The sequence below is a fragment of the Berghia stephanieae genome, chromosome 5 (genome assembly GCF_034508935.2).
Source record: "Berghia stephanieae isolate SIO BIC M18660-M18661 chromosome 5, UCSD_Bste_1.3, whole genome shotgun sequence".
NCBI lineage: Eukaryota > Metazoa > Mollusca > Gastropoda > Nudibranchia > Aeolidiidae > Berghia > Berghia stephanieae.
In genome coordinates this window covers 76,639,905-76,662,404 of record NC_088364.1, presented here as the reverse complement: position 1 = coordinate 76,662,404, position 22,500 = coordinate 76,639,905, and the positions used below count along the sequence as shown (strand labels likewise).

The window sequence follows — 22,500 nt, the reverse complement described above, 5'->3', positions numbered from 1 at the left end:
TATGACTCAGACGGAAGCCATTATTTCCATTTCCAGCACATCCCTTTAAAAAAAAAATAGTAGAATAATAATGAAAAAATATAAAGGAAAAAAATTCTTTAGGTTGGGCTGTAAAACTGTACTTTATTTCCGGGATCTACTGAGACGGGCATAACTTGTTTATGTTGGCTGTGATATACGGTATCGGTATTGAGCAACTACTGATCTTTAGAAGTACCGAACTGGTTTAACCACTTTGCACTCGATCTAGCTATTGCTAGCTATTACCGCAACATTTGTTTGCTTGTTTTTATAATTAGCTTTGTAATTTCATCAATTAGTTCCCTCTAAAATATATTTATTTATGCATGTTTGCATGGTGCTATATCTACATAATTTGTTGTTTGTTTGTATATTCAAATGCCATGCTTTATTTTTACTTTTTTCTTTTTATCAGCCTGTGATGGCTATGTGCAATCCTTCACAATCTATTTTCGAAATTCTATTTACATTACAAAACCATTATAAAAGTTTGTTTTTATAATTAGCTTAGTATTTTCATCAATTAGTTCTCTCCTAAACAGGGGCGGTTGCTGGCTGTTTATTTAAGGCGGCATGAATCGAAGAACAGCATGACAACAACAAATAGACTGCCATATACAATTTCTTCCTTTGAATATCAACTGTGATAACAGTCAATAATAGAAGGATAGAAAATCCAACCTCAATGCACTACTTATCTACTCCAAAGACAATAACATTACAAGTTGAACTGCTCTGTTTGTCGGGTTAATGGCTAATGGACTGGGATTCTTATTTATAGCATCATTGGGCTCTACTCGGTGAATGATTTGTGTAATATTCGTATTGATGATTAAAATCCATTTGAGCAAAACGAATAGCAATACAATCTAGATATTTATTGTAATTTTCTTCATTCGTATGTTTTGATTACAACAAACCTGTTCTTCCAATGATAAAACTGATATGGTTTTGATTTCTCCCAAGTCAGGCCTCAAGGTGTGCAAAACTAAATATGCCGGCCTGACCTAGTTATTTTAGCAATAAAGAGTATCAGTTGTTTGTGGGGGGAGGTGGATAACCGAAGTTTTAAAACAGAAGAAAACAGTCTTTTATATAAAATACTTAGGCGGCCTGTTGAGTTTTTGGCTCATGGTAGCCCCCATACCCAACCCTCAGCTCATTGTCGCATGTCATCTCGCATCGCGTGGGGCAACAAGAAAAGGAGAGCCGTCTGTGATGATGCACAACCTTCGTATAGTATATATCTATCACGGCTCGAGGAGAGATGCGCGAGTGTTAACGAAAATCAGCATATGCAAAAACTGAGACGAAAAGCAGTGTCTGCTAAATTTGAAAAATATAGGGCGGCACAAAACAACTTCGCTCAATAGACCGACCGCCAGTGAGACTACTACTACTATTACTACTACTACTACTACTACTACTACTACTACTACTACTACTACTACTACTACTACTACTACTACTACTACTACTACTACTACTACTACTACTACTACTACTACTACTACTACTATACTACTATACTACTACTACTACTACTACTAACTACTACTACTACTACTACTATACTACTACTACTACTACATACTACTACTACTACTACTATACTACTACTACTACTACTACTACTACTACTACTACTACTACTACTACTAGTATTACCCTACCTCCGCCGTGACCCTTTCACCTCGCCCCTTCCACCACCCCCTACTGTTTCACTACAGCTTTCTACTACTACTACTACTACTACTACTACTATACTACTACTACTACTACTACTACTCACTACACTACTCTACTACTACTACCACTACTACTACTACTACTACTACTACTACTACTACTACTACTACTACTACTACTACTACTACTACCAAACGACGAGGACAAACCTGTCGCCCACCACTTCAATGGGTCCAGTCATCGAGGATTGCACGACATCCAAATTGCCGTCCTTCAGTCTGTCACACCACTTAAAAGCATAGAAACTGATACTAAAACGGAACACCCTTTCACCTCACGGCATGAACGAGACTGGTCCTCATTTAAATATTATACTCTCTCTCTCTCTCTCTCTCTCTCTCTCTCTCTCTCTCTCCCTCTCCCTCTCTCCTCTCTCTCTCCCTCTCTCTCTCTATCTCTCTCTCCCCCCCCCCTCTCTCTCTCTCTCTCTCTCTCCCTCTCTCTCCCTCTCTCTCTCTCACTCCCTCTCATTCTCTCTCTCCCCCCCCCTCCCCGACTCCCCCGGCCATCCATCGTCTTTTCCTTTTATTACAAATCAGTACTACTACTGCTACTACTACTACTACTATAAAAATTGAAATTTTATATAGCGCAATGTCCACTAAATGTGCGTAAAGGGCTTTACAAGGGGTCCCTGGTCAACAGCAACATTTAACATTTAGGATGGGACATGACGCCTGTTAGGCTATGGTAAAAAATTTTTTTCGGACAGAGACAAGGCTTAAACGGTCAGGTACTCATTTTACACCTGACTACGGTGAAAGAATGTTAGTAAAGAGTTTTTTTCAAGGACTCAACTATGCGCCGAGCAAGGCTCGAACCCAGGACCTTCCGATCCGAAAGCGAGTACCACTAGACCACATAGCCGCACACTACTACTACTACTACTACTACTACTACTACTACTACTACTACTACTACTACTACTACTACTACTACTACTACTACTACTACGACTACTACTGTTGCTGCCGCCACTAATGATTATATTATACCGACATCCCTTATTTTTTGTATTTATTTCCAATTCCATTGTATTTATTTTCCAATAATAGTCTACACGTTTTTATTTTTGAGTTTCGAAACTGCATCACACAGTTCCTCTCCGTTTGCCCTCTTTTCACATTGCGCTGCGCACCTTATCTATTGTTCTATTTGAATTCGTGCTTCTTGACAAAGGAGCATACTATTTCCTGCCCATCAATGCTTTGCTTATTCATCATCTTAACAACGCCATTACTACATCATCTCATTCATCTGTAGTGTTTCATTCATCCTGTTTGTTGATAAAGGGGAAACCCGAAACGTCCATATATCTGTTTTGGTAATTAAATTCAAGCTTGCATTCAATTTCACATTGATATTTATTTTTTATGTTGGGACGGCTGGCGGATATTGTGAGTTATTAAACTAAGCATACAGCATCAATACTACAGTATCAGGTACTTACACGATATCGATTATAATGCCTGGTACCCAGGGTTGCCAGTTTGGCATTTTAAATGCCAGATTCCAAAAATCTGGCATTTTTGAAAACCGTTTGGCATTAGAAAAATCATTTGGCATTTGGCATTTTCATTTGGCATTTTCTTTTCTTGTATATTATACTTCAAATGACACCTTTTCTTAATTATTTCTAAACGCGTAAAAACAAACATCTTCACATTTCTTTTTCATTCTTAAAATCCAACCGTGGTGTAGTGGTTTAGCACTCCACTTAGTAGTCAGTAGGTAAATAATTACCCCAACAGGAAATTTAGTATAATTCAAAAAAAAAAAAAACAGAAAAGAAAACACGCAAGCCACCAGGATATGATAGTAAATTGTCTATCAAAAGTGAGTAGTTTTCTTAGTGGGGGTAGGAGTCAACAGACTTTGGCATCTTTTTGAGTGTTTTGGCATTTTTTGAGTCTTCCCCTGGCATTTTGTTGAAAAATAATCTGGCAACCCTGCTGGTACCCAACATTACGTTTGAGTCATTTTGGAATTGGCATGCTGACAGCATAGTGACGGAAGGAACCTCATCTTACATAATTATATCGTATTCATTTGCCCGATTACAAAGGAAGGTTTAGAATAAGAACAAAATGGGCTTCCTAAACTATTCAATTTGTTTTGTCATTGCATGCATCGGTAAGTGATTCCCTCTTTCAGTCGGCATTATTAATTCGGCCGGTTCAGCCGGTTTTTTCTTTGTGAGTGAGTGATTTCCATCTCCCCAGTCTCCCGTCTGCCTAACTAGGCGCACTGGTTACAGTTACAGTGCCAGTGTAGTTTAGTTTCAATATGTGCATTTCACGGAACACTATTTTAGGGCTCTATACGGAATGCGGCTTTGTAGTCTTGTGGTATTTCTCCTTTGGACGGATAGTTTCGGTCGAGTCCTGCTGCCGAGCTGTCCTTGGACTTGGACTTGGGCAACACGGGAAATGGGGAAATTCTCTTGTCTCTACTCTAGTCTCTAGACTCCAGAAGTTAGCTAGAGTATCAATGATAGTCAATCATCTCAATTGCTATAAAAGTGGGGTTTAGTGCAGTAAAAATGGGGCTTAAAGGCAATCGTTCAACATTTTCCTACTTTTTCACTTTTTGTCACCATCGCCATCAGCACTGAGTATTATCACCATACAGTGAATATAGCCGTCCACACCATTATCACCGAACGGTGAAAATACTGTCAGGCTACGGTGAAAATCAGCCACCAAGATTTTACCGTACTGTGAAAAAAGTCTCCCACACTTTTATCACCGCACAGTCCAGACCATTATAATTATAGTATAGTTTATAGTCATAGTGAATATAGTCTCCCACACTATTTATTATCACCATACGGTGAATATAGCCTTCTACACCATTATAGTGAATATAGTCTCCCACACTTTTATCACGGTGAAAATCGTCCATTAAGATTTTACAGTACGGTGAAAAAAGTCTCCCACACTATTATCACCTTACGGTGAAAATCGTCCACCAAGATATCACCGCGTATGGTGAAAATAGCGGCTTCCAAATAATAGTAAGGTGTCGTGTCTCGTCTTAAACGTGTTAAGTGTAGTTGCAGTTGACTAGATAGTGCTATCTAATTCTAATCTAGTAGAGTAGTCTCAAGAGAGACTCCTGTTACTTTTACTTTTGTGTTGATGTTGAGCATATAACTGTATTGTCATCGTTTAGTTAAGTCTCAGTTTAGTATTCCGCTATATTCTATGGCTGCGGTTATTCAGAGTCGACTCTGAATAACCTTCTACGGTTATTCAGAGTCGACTCTGAACAACTGTCTACGGTTATTCAGAGTCGGGGAGTCCACTCTGAATAACTGTAGACAGTTGACTCTGAATAACTGTCTACAGTTATTCAGAGTCGGGGAGTCGACTCTGAATAACTGTAGACAGTTATGAGTGATGAACTTCCAGTTACCAACCACACGGTTTTTCTGGGTTTTTTCTCTTCTCTCTCACCTATATTTAACCCTACGGGAAAAAATCGTTTTACTTTTTGGTATTTTCTTGTCTCTTCTGTCATGGCAGTTTTTTTTTTGCATCGGTGATTTGCATTGCGGCCGCAAAATTTGCAACTTTTTGCAAATTGTCGAGATTTTGAAAAAAAAAAAAATATTAAAAAAAATATAGTGGGGACCGCAGATTTCTGGGATTTGTTTTTTGTCATGTCAAACATTTTCTGCTCAGTGGTAGTTCAGGGGGGAAAAAACAATAATATGCCTTCTATCATTTTTTGACACCTCTGCTCAGTTGCATGAATTTTGGTGACACTCCTTTATCTATGACGTTAGTCTAGACACGCTGGCGCCAAATGTCAAAGGCAGCACAAGACACATGGTGGCCATGAATGACAAGATGATCGAAAGGGAAGGGGATGGAGCAAATGGGTGTAAATATTTGTGTACTTTTTAGCTGTGTAACACTCATTTGGCGATTTTATAAGGTTTATAAGCGTGTCTTTTTTTTTCTTCCTTTTTAAGTTTTGTTTTGTTTTTGTTTGATTGTTCTGAATTTGTTAATATTAATAGAATTCATTACAACTTGTGTCTAATTATAAAACAATTTAAAAAAAATAAAAATCCATTCATTAATTAATTCTCTCTCTCTCAGCCACCCTTCTATCTTCATATTATGTTTATAGATATCATTTGGTAATAGAGAGATAATAAGTTAGGCTGATCGATTTAAGAAATGATTGTTTATAAGCTAATTTAAATTTGCTTTGTTGATGGAATATGTTTTGCAATTGATTAAAGATTCTTATTTATAAGCGACTGAAGTTGAAAAATCGCCAAGTTTTAAGAATTTGGCACTAAAATTGCCAAAGTCACAAAATAACCGTAGTAAACTGGTATCAAATTGAAAGAAACTCATCTCGCAAGAACTCAACTCGATAATTCGATAGGCTACTCGGCTCTAAATATCTGTTCACATGGTTATCCAGGGTCGACTCTGAATAACCATCTACAGTTATCCAGAGTCGACTCTGAATAACTGCCTACAGTTATCCAGAGTCGACTCTGAATAACTGCCTACAGTTATCCAGAGTCGACTCTGAATAACCACTTCGATATTCTATATAGTATATAAATGCTCAAATTTATGCATTTCTTTTTTCAGCAAGTGGCAGTGTCCGAGCAGCTCCGTGTTCACTTGCTAATATCCAGCAATGTTTGCAGGGTATTAATATGGATATGTCAGATCCAACTAAGATTGACATGGGCAAAGTTTGTGGGTAAGTTCCCATAATTCCGCAGTAGGACTTTAAACCTCTTTATTTGTGTAGTTTGATATTTTTCCAAAAGTAGACAGGTAGGCCTTTAAAACCCAATTAATATGATACCTTACTTTTAAATTCCAAAGTTGTGATGATTTTACTACTCAAATTTACTATTGCAAAAAGCTCAAAATCTGAGACTAGGAATTCCCCCCTGCTGAACAACCTCTCGATAAGCTGACCACTGATTGAAACGGGACTTAAGCCTGTCATCTGCATTTTTTGCCAAATTGGGACCTAAAATTTGCCAAACATGTAACTATTATGATTTTATAAAGATTTTATTACAACAGTACACGTTTTGAGCCGCTATGGCCCCACAAGGCCGAAAAGAATTGATAAAAGACAGAAATGGGCGCTTAAAGGACCTAAATAGTGTCGAAAGTGCTGTTAAACACCTAAAAACAAACAAACAACTCTGGTTAACTCATTGACTGCGACTCAACTTTTGATGACTCTATTATAGGTATTGTGACTGGACTCTGAATAACTGAGTACTACTGTAATTGTGAGTGGACTCTGAATAACTGAGTACTACTGTAATTGTGAGTGGACTCTGAATAACTGAGTACTACTGTGATTGTGACTGGACTCTGAATAATTGAGTACTACTGTAATTGTGACTGGGATCTGAATAACAACCGTCTGCAGTTATTCATAATCGACTCTGAAAAATTACTGTCTACAGTTTTTCAACATTGACTCTGAATAACTGGGCAGGGTTCCTGACCTCCCATGTGGGCAAGGGGGGGCTACATACTGTGTCTTCTATCCCTTATATCTGTTTTCCAACATGCTTTCTGTCTTTGTCTTGGAATGAGATTACTTGGTTTTGTCCTGGTCCTGGCCAGATCCCCTGGCTGAGAGGGAAACAGTCAAATGTATAGTTAGTTTTGGGAGATGATATATTTTTCATTGTAAATCATCTCTCTGTTAGGCACTGACTGTATTATGCTTTCTTTATATTATATATGATTTGTAAAACATTTGAGTGTGTTCCTCTTAGCGGGGACCTGTGCTTGTGTCTGGATGAGACTTTTAGTGATCTCAAACTAAGTACTTTGATAGAGTGCTTTTGGAATCTACACTTGTTTCTTATTTGAACCAATTCCCCTTTGTCTTCCCTTTTCTTGGATGCTTTATTGTAATTGTAGAACTTTTTACTATCCCATTTTCTTCCTTTTTACTGGCGCTGATATGACCTTAATGTATTGCAAGCGCCGTAAAACCCTTAAAAACAAAACAAAAAACACTCTGAATAACCTTAGCTTTTATTGATATGAAGATATGTTTTGAACTCTTCCTCTAGAATAACCTTAGCTTTTATTGATATGAAGATATGTTTTGAACTCTTCCTCTATTCTGTCATCATCCCTAATTTAATGTTTTTATATAAAATAAAACTTGCAGAATCTTACCTTGTATAGAGAACTTGGACTGTGAGATGAGTGAGGAGCAGAAGGCTGAATTCACGAAAAACTACAAAGACGTTGCTGCTGCTTGTTCTGGTAATAATAATAGAAAACCTTTCTTCATCTATCTCTGTAACAATCTAGCTCAATAACAGAAGTCAATTGCATTTGTATTCATCTCTATCTTCAGGGATGTAAATCTTTCAGAATTATTAGGATTTCCTATTTTTCACACATTTTCTAGCTTCCCCAAACTATTTAAATATTTCTCAATACCTCACTACCAACAACTCTTGTGATAAGAGATACTGCTGTACAATAGAGAATTTGTAGTGAATATCCATTTTCAATGTACTGAAACACTTAATTAACACTACTGTTGTGTCAGTTATGATTATACGTGTATTTAACCATTCAACTTATTTCCACGACAGCTTCCGAATTTTAATTCGGAAGTACTAAGGATTGATAGCGTTCGAATTTCCGAATTTCCTAATTTTCCTAATTTTAATTCGGAACTAGATTCACATCTGTTGTGTAAACAAGGAGGGTTATTTTTAGTTTACCGGAAGCAAAACATGAGCTGCAGAATCGAAAGTAGAAGATGGTGGATACATATCGAGTATTCATGACTGAGTGCTGAGTTGTTGTTACACTTTCTTCCTAAGGCTCAGTTGGAATGTATTTCTGTTTCTGTAAGTAATTCCTGTGTGTTGCAATTCATTTCAGTCATGATGAGTCTGAAGATACATTTCCCTTAGCCTTGGTCTTTATGAGAAATTTCTATGGGGTCTCATTTCTGGTTGAGACTGCCACGAACCTTTGACTGTGGTGGGGGAAAAATCAAATTTGTTTGTTCTCATTGAAAGCTACACCGATAAAGTAAAGGGCTTTTAACGCGATTCAAAACCTAATGTAGTATTTTAATTGCAATGTACTTCTAATTGCCTTTGTTATTAGCAGAAGGGTTTGGGGCCTGAGAAAATGATAAATATCGGGAAGTGACCATCTTTCCAATCTCAAAATTGGCCTTAGTAATAGTATGGCTGTTGAAATTTGAGTACGAGTTTTTATTATTGTCAGATTCATTTAGTAATTGGGGGTAATATTTTGACCTGAATATAATTTTGATATAAACGTTTAGGTGTTGGATTACGTGCGGTGAAAATAAGTTAAGAATTCCAAAATTCTGATTTTTTTCATTACCCCAAACTAATTTAACCCTATTTAATCCATAAAGATCAAGATAGTACTAAATGGGCACTGATTTAAGCATGACCAACACCAAATAATGGTATTTCCTCCTGACAAAAAGGAGACATAAATCATTAAAATCCATCCATAAACAAAATAATTTAGATTTTATTCTGAGACTTATCACTCAAAAGTTCTAAAAATGTTGTCACAATCACAAGGCCATTTATCACCTCATTCCTGGAGTGTCACTTGGAGTTTAGACTATTGAAATGAGCTCGCAGAATTTCAGATTTTTTTTCAACTTTGCATTTACATCCCTGTATCTTAAAGCACTTATGTTTTTGTACATTGTTGACCCTGTCAGTTACAAATCAGAACTCAGTTATCCCACATGGAGTGCTGTAGGCCTAGTATAGATAGTTCGAAGATGATGTCACTCAGGTCTTTGTTATTGTTTTTTGCCATCCGCGTTTATGAGTAATGCTCACTGAACTGTATTAACCTGACTATAAACGTTCATGGAGACACACAGTTTTGTGTATTGGTCCGTTATACTTCCGGATGGCAATGTTATGAGCTTCTTAGCCAAGCGCATACTATCTATTCAGTGGTAGACTTTCTATCTTGGCATTTCAATGCCAAATTCCAATAACTTGGCAATTTCAAAAGCAGTTTATCGGGGAAAACTTGGGTTTTGAATTATTGTATTGGCATTTATTTTCCCCATATCCCTTGATCTTAAACGATTAATGAATGGCACACTAATTAATGATTTGCCCCTTGCTCAGCATTAACCAACCAGAATATTTCCCATGGACTATTTATTTCCAGTCATCTAAAAGGTACCTTTAGTACATGCCAAACAGTCATCTAAAAGGTACCTTTAGTACATGCCAAACAGTCATCTAAAAGGTACCTTTAGTACATGCCAAACAGTCATCTAAAAGGTACCTTTAGTACATGCCAAACAGTCATCTAAAAGGTACCCTTAGTACATGCCAAACAGGTCAGGCCCGGTAAGTATTTTTCACATTATTTTGACACATTGATGAAGGAAGTGCATCACAATTCAATACCTGATGACACTATGCATTTTTTTTTTCAATCATCTGTGTTAAAATTGTGAGTAATGCTCAAGATTTGGTGGGTAGTTTGCATCCTCAAGTACTTCATATGGCTATGGGTCTTTGGTTCATAATAATAATAATAATAATGCTGAAAACTTATATAGCGCTATAACTCCGAGACACCAGACTCTAAGCGCTTAAATTACAAATTACTTAATCATTTACACACACAAGCACACACATACACACACACAACACAACACAAACCAAACCTATCTTGCTTCTCATACCATCTACTAAAATCGAAACGGATATGTTTTAAGCAAACGTTTCAAAATAGACAAAGATTCTTTTTCACAAATGCTCTGCGGTAAGGCGTTCCAAACAGAGGGTCTGAAATGAGAAAAGGATCTCATTCCAGCATTTTTCCGAATTCGAGGGACAACTAGTTTTGTGGAATCACTGGCCGAACGTAAGGGGCAGTGTTTTGAATATCTTTCAATTAGTTCCGAAAGTTAGGAAGGGGCAGTACCTTCAAGTCAACGATACACTAAAACACAAGCTTTGAATTTAATCCTTTTCTCAACAGGCAGCCAATGCAGGTCATGAAGTAGAGGTCCGGCAGAGTCGCATGGTCATCGGTTGATTTCAGGAGCAGAATATGCTTTATTCAAGACTTTCGAGCCATAAATAAAACCACTGAAATGTTTATTCCATTAGTTTTGATAAAATATAATAACTGACGTAATTTTCAAGTATATGTATGCATTGAATGTTGATTGAATAACTCGAATTTCATACTATTTAGGTAATAGAGGCATCCACCTTATCAGCTTGACAGGAATAGCAATAAGAGGTCACAGAGAAACCATCAATTACATAATGTATTTTTACTCTTTCACATCCCCAGGCAAGACATTGTTTTTTCATTAAATCAGGATCTTTAAAAATTGAGCTTTTAAATAGCCCCATATCCACTAAACATGCTCAAAACGCTTTACAGGGGGTCCTGGGCCAACAGCAACATTTAACATGTAGAACGGGACATGACGACTGTTAGATGATATTACAATCTTTCGGACAAAGACAACGTTGTTAACGACCAGGTACTCATTTTACACCTGAGTACAGTGAGAGAATGTGAGTAAAGAGCCTTTTCCTAGGACTCAACTGTGCGTAGAGCGCGAGGCTCGAACCCAGGACCTTCCGATCCGAAAGCGAGTGTCATACCACTAGACCACATAGCCGCACTTAACTTTACTCATGGCAATGGGACAGAAAAGTTAATTTCTACTTCTTTGTGCCCTTGCATTTGGGCTCTTTACACATATTAACCTACTCAACTCCGGTGTGGATGAGTATCTGACTATAGGCAATGTCGATATTATAAAAGTGTTAGTACAAAGACACTTCACACATGACTTGTATTACATGAAGTGGAAATATGGTTCATATGGCCTGCTAGGGTGAATAAATGTGACATTGTTGAGGGCATTTAGCATGATAAATTCATGGAAATGCGCTATTACATATGATAAATTCATGGAAATGCGCTATTACACAAATATATATTTATTATTTATTTGTTTATAATTGGTTATTATTCTCAGCTACTGGATGTTCAGTTGTGGCACTCCAGAAATGCTTCGGTGGTTCTGACTTCGCCAATATGGACAAGCAGCCAACTGATGCAGAGATGATAAGGATGTGCCCGTGAGTATTTTGGACATATTTTAAAGACCTGGTGCTTTTTGGGGGCAGCGTGGCTCAGCGGTACAGTCTTTGATTCGTACCCAAAAGGTACCGAGTTCGACTACCCGCCTCGCTGTGTGGCCTTGAGCAAGTCACCTCGCCCTAGCTCACTTTGCGGCGCTGCACTGCGGCTGATGCCTGGGCTATTCCAGTCTTCCCTAAAGACAAATTTCCCTTGAGGATGAATAAAGGGAATATTATATTATTATTATTGTTATTATTATTATTATTATTATTATTATTATTATTATTCCATTGGTTACTGCTGACTATGCATACCTTCACCGAAGAAGACCAGTCACCCATGATTCCTCACTCTTTACCGGTACACCCAATGATCAACAACGACTTTCAATTTCATCGGATTATCCAATTTCATCGAGTTCTTCCGAACAATTTACTGGATTATATCATTATTAAATTAACTGTGACTGTGTTATTGTGGATAATTTAGAATTATTTGTGTTGTATTGGACTATTCATCCCTCTTTACCGGTGTTTGCTTGTTTTAGCTAGACTAGGCTGAGTTCGTTATAAACAATGGCAGATGCCGTGAAATCACTCCTGTCTCTTAGAGATCGGAGAAAAAAGTCGCAGAAATAAACCATGATGACTTTACAAAGAAAGGTCCTAAATCGTGTTCTAAAGGGAAAAGAAAAGTTGAGTCAAAAAATGAAGCGTTGAACACTAATGGTGTTACAACATAGCAGTCTACGGGACAATCATCGGCTATGACTTCTCTCTTACGCACTAATTGTGCTAAGATGAGTCGTACTAATTCCCTCGCTAATCGCAAAGAGGAAAGAGAGGCGAATACGAGCCACACTAATACTCTCGCTAATTGCGAAGAGTCGAAAGGGAAAAAATGCGAAAACAGTGAATTATCAATGATTAGAGAACAATTAGTGGAGTTGACTAAAATTATTCCCGTAGTTGCCGAATTGAAAACGGTGTATGATAACTATCACGAAAGTGAAACTCAACAAGATAGTGAAACCTGTGATTTTCCAGGAAACGATCATGAAATGATGACTCATGTGGCTGGTCCTTCCCAGGCGGATATAAATAGACATGACCAAGACGTTGCTAGTGATAACTGTAGCATCGCATACTTTAAGGACGTGTCAGGCACGGTAGGGCCTATAATCAACGATGACATTGCAGTTGGAATTTCTAATATTTTAGAGAAGGGAATAGATAATAGCACCAAAGACTGGCTATATGCTAAATATGAAGTCCCGCAGAATTGTTCTTGACTTAGAGCGGTAAAATGCAATGAAGAAATTACTAAGATGGTGTCTAATTCCACTAGAGTTCGAGACACACATTCAGTCAAAGTTCAAGAAGGAATGATGAAGGGTATCACTGCGGCTATTGGCGCTTTTGACAGTTTAAGTCCACTGGACAATTTAAACGAAGATGCTAAATTGCGGTACCAAGACTTGCGGATTCACTGGCATTAATGGCTAACTCGTCTCATTATCTGGACATCTGTAGATGATTTTTGTTTAAAGGAGAACTTACAGAAGAATTTTCTCAACTGTGTAGCGACTCGTATCCTGTCAAAAGTCTCCTATTTGGAGAACAATTACCTGATAAAATCAAGGATGTGTGTGAAACTCAAAAAATTACACGACGACTCACAAAACAACGTATGGAACCATACAATACCAACCGTGCTGGGAAAAAGTTCCCTTTTTTAGATCAAAGAACCCCATTCTGGAAGAAAGGATGGGGAGGGGGGCAAAAAGGTCGTCAGATCCAGACACGAAGGCAGAACAACTACCAAAACTACAACCACCAAACTCACAACAGGCAGCCGTACATGAAAAGGGGCTCAGGAAACAAGAAGTAAAAAGAGTAAGTTTTGAGTTTGAGAATTTAGACCATCCGTTAGGAGGGCGCACTCGACATTATTTACATATATGGAAGAAATTTACTTATGACCCTTTTGTTTAACTATGTGTTAAAGGTTGTGAAATTCAATTCAATAGTAAACCCTACCGAACAAGATTGCCCCCTGAACTGAGGTTTAATACGGAAAAATCAGACGCCCTAGACATAATGATTAAAGTAATGGAGGATCAATTAATTATCGAAAAATGTAAATTTGATAGTGGCGATTTTATGAATAATGTACAGTAAAATTACTTTAAACCGAAAGAAGCTAAACCGAAAAATACCTTAAACCACAAAGAATTTAATAAATTGTACGAGTTTCTTCATTATCTTTATAATAATTCTTACGATGAACCGAAATACTTCTAAGCAGGACTTTCTTTAAACCGAAACAACTTGAGAGCACCTTCCCTTTTTATCTCTCTATTTGTCTTCAAAAATTCGGGAAGATGGCCACACGTAATAATGCCCGGCGATATTAAACAGAGCATAAGTATAAGATGAGGGTGATGGGGGGGGAGGCAAACACTTCAATCACTGCACTTGGGCTTGGCCACCACCACAATCGCACAGACTGGAAAAGGAAGACAGCGGTTGACTGACAGGCGAAAAATGAGGAAAGAGGGGGAGTTGGGGTGTAGAATCACGCAAGCGAGATGTTCTCGCTCGTGTCTTGATGCTTTGGAACTGAGTGGATTTTCAACACGACGATAAGGAGGGGGGGGGGGTGGTAGACAACTTACCATTGACATGCCATTTCATTTCCACTTTGTTTAAATGGGTGTGTGAGTGGGGTGGGGGGGGGGGGGGGGGGGGTTCTATGTAATTAGGCCTTTGAACCTAATGGCTTTTCAACAAAAGAGAGATGTGTAGTAGACGGCATAGCATTGACACGCCTTTTCATTTCCATTTCACTTCCCCTCTGAGTAGCTGCGCATCATTCATTATCAATTATCGCACAAGAACTTTCGATCTTATTTAAGCTTTGCATTTTCCTAAAAGATGTCTAAAAGAAAGCACTGTGCTTACACATTTGAGTTTAAAATCAAAATACTATGTGAAGTCTATGAAAAAAAAAGTTGATCAAGACGGAGATATGTAAAATACACGACATCCCGAACTCAACTCTTTCAACAATTTTGAATTGAAAATGAAAACCCCCAAAAATATTTTTAAAACACACACACAAAAAAAAAATAATAAAATTTAATGGTTACGAAGACGGCATTTATTCAACAACTCCATTTAACGGGAAACCCATGATACGATTAAATGAGCAAATTCCTTAAATAGTTACTACCCTTGAAAAACATTGCAAAACGGGAACTTGCTTTAAACCAAAATGTCTTTAAACCGAAATGGTTTAGAAGGTCCTCAAAATTTCGGTTTAAAGTAATTCTACTGTATTTCTTAGAGCTAAAAAGAGTTGCGAATCAGGAATAAAAAAATATCGAATGATATTGAATCTCAAATGGCTTAATGAACATGTATGCTATCAACATTTCAAAATGGAGAGTATGGATTCATGTTTACATCTAATGGAACCAGGATGCTTTATGGCGAGTCTCGATATTGTTAGTGCTTTTCACACCGTGCCTATTGACAACCGATTTACTCGGTACCTAAAATTTCGTCATAAGGGACAAGTATATAAATATCTAGTATTGCTTCAAGGTTTAAAGACAGTCCTAGGATTTTTACAAAAATTTTACGCCCTATTTTAGCCCACCTTAGAAGAAAGAACTATTTGTCAAGCATGTATATTGACGATTTGTACTTACAAGGTGGCTCCTACCAAGAGACTATGGATAATATCACATATAGTATGATGACACTTAAATCATTAGGGTTTGACATATCCCCCAAATCTACGATAGTGCCTACTCAACGACTACACCATTTGGGCTTCATACTCGGCTCGTTAGATATGAGGGTTTCTTTAAGTGAAGAGAAAAGGGAAGCAATCATTCTAAAAGCTTCCTCCCTTAAAATTTCAGCTAATCATGTATCCATTAGGAAAGTAGCTCAACTCATTGGCACTTTTGTAGCATGCTTCCCCGCTGTAGAATATGGTCCTTTATTCTATAGGGAATTAGAGATGACAAAAATTAAAGCATTAGCTGTTTCTTATGATTATGATAAATGTATAACATTGACAGAAGAATGTATCAATGAAATTGAATGGTGGATAAATGAAGGGGTTTACAGTGGAAAAGCTCTGTATCAAAATCACCCAGATTATATAATTAGAACTGATGCTTCCAAATTAGGCTGGGGTGCAGTTAAGGGGGAGGAAGTGACACAAGGTATGTGGACCTATGAGGAATCACAACATATTAATGTGTTGGAAATAAGAGCAGCTTTACTGGGTACTATGGCACTTTGTACCAATTTACATAATTGTCACATTCAAATACAGATTGACAATACTACTGCAGTGGCTTATATTAATCATATGGGCGGTACACATTCTTCGTTGTGCAATAATTATACCAAAGAACTACTGCTGTGGGGCAAAGAGAAGAATATATGGTTAACTTCATGTCATATCGCAGGAGTTGATAATACAGAAGCAGACTTTTATAGCCGTTATCTCGATACCCATACTGAGTGGATGCTGAATAAAACTGTATTTGAGCAGTTATGCCACACTTTTGGAACGCCAGAAGTTGACCTTTTTGCGTCTCGCATTAATCATCAAATTGGGAAATATATGTCTTATCACCCAGATGCACAAGCACTGACTGTTGACACTTAAGTTCATAAATGGGATAAATATGTGTACATTTTTTTGTCCATTCAATCTCATCCCCAGAGTATTAAGGAAAATTATTCGAGACAGAACACCAAAGACGTTAAATGATATTACCGAAATGGGAGTCACAGATATGGTGGCCAAAAATGATGCGTTTGTGTCAGAACTCCCCTCAATTACTGACAGGACAGAGATCCTTACTTCAACTTCCTCAGGATCCTGCAGCAGTGCACCCGCTGTATCCAAAATTAAACATGGTAGCATGCATTGTGTCAGGGACAAATTCACTAGTTTAGGATTATCTAAGGGGGTAATCAAAATGCTTATGAAGGGATGGAGGAAAACCACAAGACTGCAATATACTGTATACTGTAATAAATGGCTGGAATTTTGCGAGGATAAAGGATGGGAACCTCTGCTGGAAAATGTCTCGAATTGTCTGGAATTTTTGTTGCACTTGTTTAAACTGAAATACAGCTATAGTGCTATAAATACGGCACATTCAATGTTATCTACCATTTTCAATAACCCACCTATTGGCGAACATATGCTTATTACTAGATTTATGAGGGGTGTATTTAATTCACGTCCCAGTAATCCCAGATACTGCACCACATGGGATGTGTCTATAGTTCTTAAATTCTTGGAAAAACTTTCTCCGGGTCGAGAATTGTGTCTTCGATTATTAACGCTAAAACTAGTTACACTATGTGCATTAGTCACTGGCCAAAGATGCCAGACTATCCATGCTTTGGATCTCGATGACTGTATTATACAACGACCAAAAGCAATTTTTTTCCATTAAAAAAGTGTTGAAACACTCCAATCCGCGGGCGTCTCACACTACCGTCATACTACCCGCATTTATAGAGGACACGAGATTGTGTGTAGTTACTTACTTGAATGAATATATTAAGCATACAAAACCGTTTCGCTCATCTTCAAAATTATTTCTGAGCTTTATGAACCCTCATGCGGCGGTTTCCAAAGACACAATTAGTCGATGGATTAAACTGATGTTAACGAAAGCTGGGATTGATACAAAGATATTTAAATCTCATAGCACGAGAGCAGCCTCCACTTCATCAGTTGTTAGAAATATTGACATATCACTTATACTCAAATCAGCGGGGTGGGCTAGGGCATCTACCTTTGGAAAGTTCTATAATAAACCGATCGTAAGAGATAAGGATACAGCCTTTGGACTTGCAGTACTTAATAATCGATAGTCCTTTGCTCATTGGCGGTTATGGCTTTAAAATCTTTGGTGAAGGTATGCATAGTCAGCAGTAACCAATGGGATTTAAAAATTAAATGAGGCTTACCTTAAGGTGAAATTTGATGATAATTCCATTGTTACTGCATGACATGCATATTCCTTCACCGCCCGCCCTCTGCCACCCTATACATATCAATTTTTGTGAGAAATTCATGTGGGAAGGAAATAGTAGACCATGTGATTCTGAAAAGGATTATATAGATCAGACAACTGCATTGTACTCTACATAACCACCAACTCGCCTTTGAATAGTGAGGAATCATGGGTGACCGGTCTTCTTCGGTGAAGGAATATGCATGTCATGCAGTAACAATGGAATTATCATCAAATTTCACCTTAAGGTAAGCTTCATTTAATTTTTAAATTATTATTATTATTATTATTATTATTATTATTATTATTATTATTATTATTATTATTATTATTATTATTATTATTATTATTATTTTGGAAGCTTTGAAATGTAAAGTTAATTTTTCATTTATTTATTTATTTTTTTATTGCTGAAAAGGATCGAGGATGTATTGTTTTGTCAAAGTTTATTTATTTATTTTTTTTCATTTTTCCATTTGGTCTGTTGTTTTATTTAATCCTGAGTTTTATTACTCTTTGATGACAAATGGGAAATCCGTCTTCACATACTGTTTTATTATAAGGGGCTCAGCAGTGTGGTCTTTGGTTCATACCCTAAAGGTACTGAGTTCGAATTTCCGCTGCACTGTGTGGCCTTATCATCATTTTTAATGGAGAATAAACAGTTTTTACCAAGAGAGTAGTAAAGCAAGAATTTTGTGACTCGGACTTCAATTAACTATAATTGCATTGCAGTTACTTGTCTTTTGATGAAAATGGTGATCTAGTGTTGGTTCACAGTAATATTGAATTTTGCCTTTAAAGGGTACATTGCTTATGTGTTTTACTCTTTCTTTTTTAATTTTTAATTTTAAAAAATAAGTTCTTTTTATTTATTTAAACAAAATTATTTTCCAACTCAGTTACTGTTTCTTTTTATATAATTGGCAATCTAGGTAGGAATGTCACAGGATGCTGGATGGTAAGGGGTCGGAGGGGGGGGGGGGGGGGTTTACCGTCTGTACACACGTGCACAAATAACACGAGGCATGTAGGTCACAAAACGAGGTCATGTTTGTATCATGGCAGCAAACCATATTCAGAGACATTCTCATAAAAGAGAGCAATTCTTGCTACAGCTTGACGATACACCAATCAAGGGATTGATAGGTACTTTAATAAATATATGGACAACTTGACCCATGTCCAGTCTTGAAGAAAATAATACATCTTGTATTGATATTGTCTCATTGCAATGCAGATGAGGAAAGCTGATTTTTTTGATCAACAAGAAGATCCCAATTGAAAACCTTGTTGAAGAGCCATTGAACTTGCCAATTCATTAATGGAGAGAAAGTTTCTGAGGTGGTGATATCTGTGTATTGGTGCGCTGTGTCCTGCTGGCGGGTCATTCCTCATACACAGAGAAGATAGATAAGAAGGAAAGAACGATGGGGAGAGTGAGGGGGGGCGTGAAAGAACAGAGAGAGAGAGAGAGAAAGAGACGAAATTTGATGTGCAAATCTCATTATCTCATTGTTTTTGTAAATTTCTGTAACACAATTGCATGTTATGTTTATAATATCTGTCTATGTACGAGTATTACCAACTATTTTAAGAGAGAGAGATAGTAAAGAGGGACTGGAGGAGAGAATGAAAGGAAGAGGGTGGAAGAGAGAAAATAACAGAGGGAGAGAGGTGAAGAGAGAGAGAGTCTGAGAACACGACCTTTGTCTTTCTGATGAGGGATACCAAAACACAAGCTTTCGTCTCTTAGTTTGTTACAGGAAAATAATAATATAATGTCTGGGTGGGGATCCTGACCTCCCATAGTGGGCAGGGAGGTACAAACTGTCTTCTATCCCCTTATATCTGTTTTCCAACATGCTTTCTGTCCTTGTCTTGGAATGAGGTTACTTGGTTTTGTCCTGGCCCTGGTTGGAGTCCTGGCTGGGAGGGAAACAGTCAAATGCATAGTTATTGTTTTGGGAGATGATATTTTTTTCCTTGTAAATCATCTCTCTGTTATGTATTATTATATTTGTCATTTTTAATGTATAATGTAAGCATTTGAGTGTGTTCCTCTTTGTTGGATTTTTTGCTTGTGTCCAGATGAGACTTATAGGTGATCTCAAACTAAGTACATGATAGTGTGCTCTTGGAATCTACATCTGATCCCTATTTGTTCCTAGTTCCCCTTTGTCTTACTTTTTCTTGGGTGCTTTAATTGTAATTCTAGAACTTTTTACTATCCCATTTTCTTCCTTTTTACTGGCACTGATATGACCTTAATGTGTTGAAAGCGCCGTAAAACCCTTAAAAACAAACAAAACAAAAACAAGAATATAATGTGGAGTATGATGAGGATGGTGATGGTGTTATAGGGGAATGGTGAAAGTGAAGGATTGTAACGGAAATGTTGGGAAGGTTGTTGTGATGATGATGATGATGGTGCTGATGACTATGATGTTACTAGTGTGTGAGTGTCTATGTCAATATATTTTATGGTTATAAATGTGTAACCAAATGACAAATTGCCACTATTTTGAGGACAATAAAGAGATATTATTATTATTATTATTATTATTATTATTATTATTATTATTATTATTATTATTATTATTATTATTATTATTATTATTATTCTTAATGACCTGAATGCTGAGTTCAGCCCTAAAATATTAGACCAGTGATACGATATATGTTTATAAAATTTCTATTCCCCAATTTTTCAGGATAGTAGAATGTATGGAAAAACTTTTACCCAAGTGCGAGGGAGATATGAAAACACAGATATCGGCATTCGTGTCTGCAGGGGAAAAGCACTGTAAACCTGGCTGTACTGTTTTCAAATTGGGAGTTTGCCACAAGGAAATGGAGGGTATTCCAGTTGGACTTCAAGGTGTGAACTCTGAACACTGCAAGTAAGTAAAATAAGTGGGGATAATATTCATATAGCAGCATTTAAAAAGTCTTCATAAGAGCTACAGGTAGATTATTTGTGATAATTTTCATACAAAAGCCTTGAAAATAGCCCTTAGCACTGCAAGGAAGTAAAACAGTTGGTAATTCTATTCATACAAAAGCCTTGAAAATAGCCCTTAGCACTGCAAGGAAGTAAAACAGTTGGTAATTCTATTCATACAAAAGCCTTGAAAATAGCCCTTAGCATTCATCATCATCATCATCATCATCATTGCCTTTTTCACCCTGGGTCAGGGTATAGGCCACAGACAAACAGTTTCCATCCTTCTCTATCCTGAGCCAACTTTTTTATCTCATTCCAGGTCTTACCACTTCTCTGTATATCAGCTTCTTTAATTCTTCTCCATGTTCCTCGTGGCCTTCCCCTTGATCTTCTACCCTGAGGGTTCCAGTCCAATACTTTCTTTGTTATAGTTGAGTCATTCTTTCTAAGCGTGTGTCCAATCCACCTCCATCGTCTTCTTCCTATTTCCTCTCCCACTGGTTTCTGCTGTGTTCTTTTCCATACTTCTTCATTTTTTATTCTATCCATCCATTTTATTCTGAGTAGCTTACGCATGCACCTGTTTACGAAAATCTGTACCCTCCTTATACATGCCTGTGATGCGTTCCAAGTTTCACATCCATACAGTAGGACAGACTTCACGTTTGAGTTGAAAAGTCTTAGCTTTAGTCGAAGGGAAATATCTTTAGTTCTCCAAACTCTGTTCAAAGATGTGAATGCAGCCTGTGCCTTTCCTATTCGTGCTTTCACCTCTGCTTCCGTGCCTCCATCCTTGTCAATTATACTTCCGAGATAGCAGAAAGTGTCTATATCTTCGAGTTCCTGATCTTTTACTTTGATCTGCTCCCTTTGACGCGTACCTATCCTCAAGACCTTTGACTTTGCAGGGTGAATTCTTAGACCAATTGATTCCGAGAGGCTGTTTATAATTGTGGTTTTTGCTTGCATCTGGTCCTGGGTGTGGGACAAAAGAGCCAGATCATCTGCAAAATCCAGATCATCCAACTGTGTCCAGGGGGTCCACTGTATCCCATTTCTTCTCCCTTTGGAGGTTTCCTTCATTAGCCAATCAATGGCAAGAATGAACAGGAATGGAGAGAGCAAGCATCCCTGCTTGACACCAGTCTTAATTTCAAAGCTGTCAGTAAGCTGATCTTCATGTACAACCCTGCAACTTGATCCTTCATACATTTCCTTAATGAGGTTTACTATCTTTTCAGGGAGTCCATAATGTGCCAGAATTTTCCACAATGTTTCTCTGTCAATACTGTCGAAAGCCTTCTCGTAATCCAGGAAGTTGACAATAAGAGGAGAGTTCCATTCTATAGACTGTTCCACTATGACTCGCAGAGAGGCAATCTGGTCGGTGGTTGAACGGTTTTTCCGAAAACCTGCCTGTTCGTCCCGCAGTTTAGCATCTGTTGCATTCTTAATTCTCTCTAAAATAATTCGGTTGAAAACCTTTCCTGGGATAGAAAGAAGAGTGATGCCTCGATAATTATTACAATTACTGAGGTCCCCTTTCTTTGGAA

General features: G+C 37.5%; 1 protein-coding gene across 1 annotated transcript in view; it reads left to right on the top strand.

Moving 5' to 3' along the window:
* The first annotated feature begins 3,722 nt into the window (after positions 1 to 3,722).
* LOC144973626 (uncharacterized) overlaps positions 3,723 to 22,500 on the top strand; it is a 47,388-nt gene continuing 28,610 nt past the window's right edge. Inside the window, exons 1-5 of the mRNA XM_078916292.1 lie at positions 3,723 to 3,903; positions 6,390 to 6,504; positions 7,957 to 8,054; positions 11,833 to 11,935; positions 20,715 to 20,903. Of these exons, the coding sequence (XP_078772418.1) occupies positions 3,858 to 3,903; positions 6,390 to 6,504; positions 7,957 to 8,054; positions 11,833 to 11,935; positions 20,715 to 20,903 (551 nt within the window). The 5' untranslated portion in view covers positions 3,723 to 3,857. The remainder of the gene's footprint in view (positions 3,904 to 6,389; positions 6,505 to 7,956; positions 8,055 to 11,832; positions 11,936 to 20,714; positions 20,904 to 22,500) is intronic.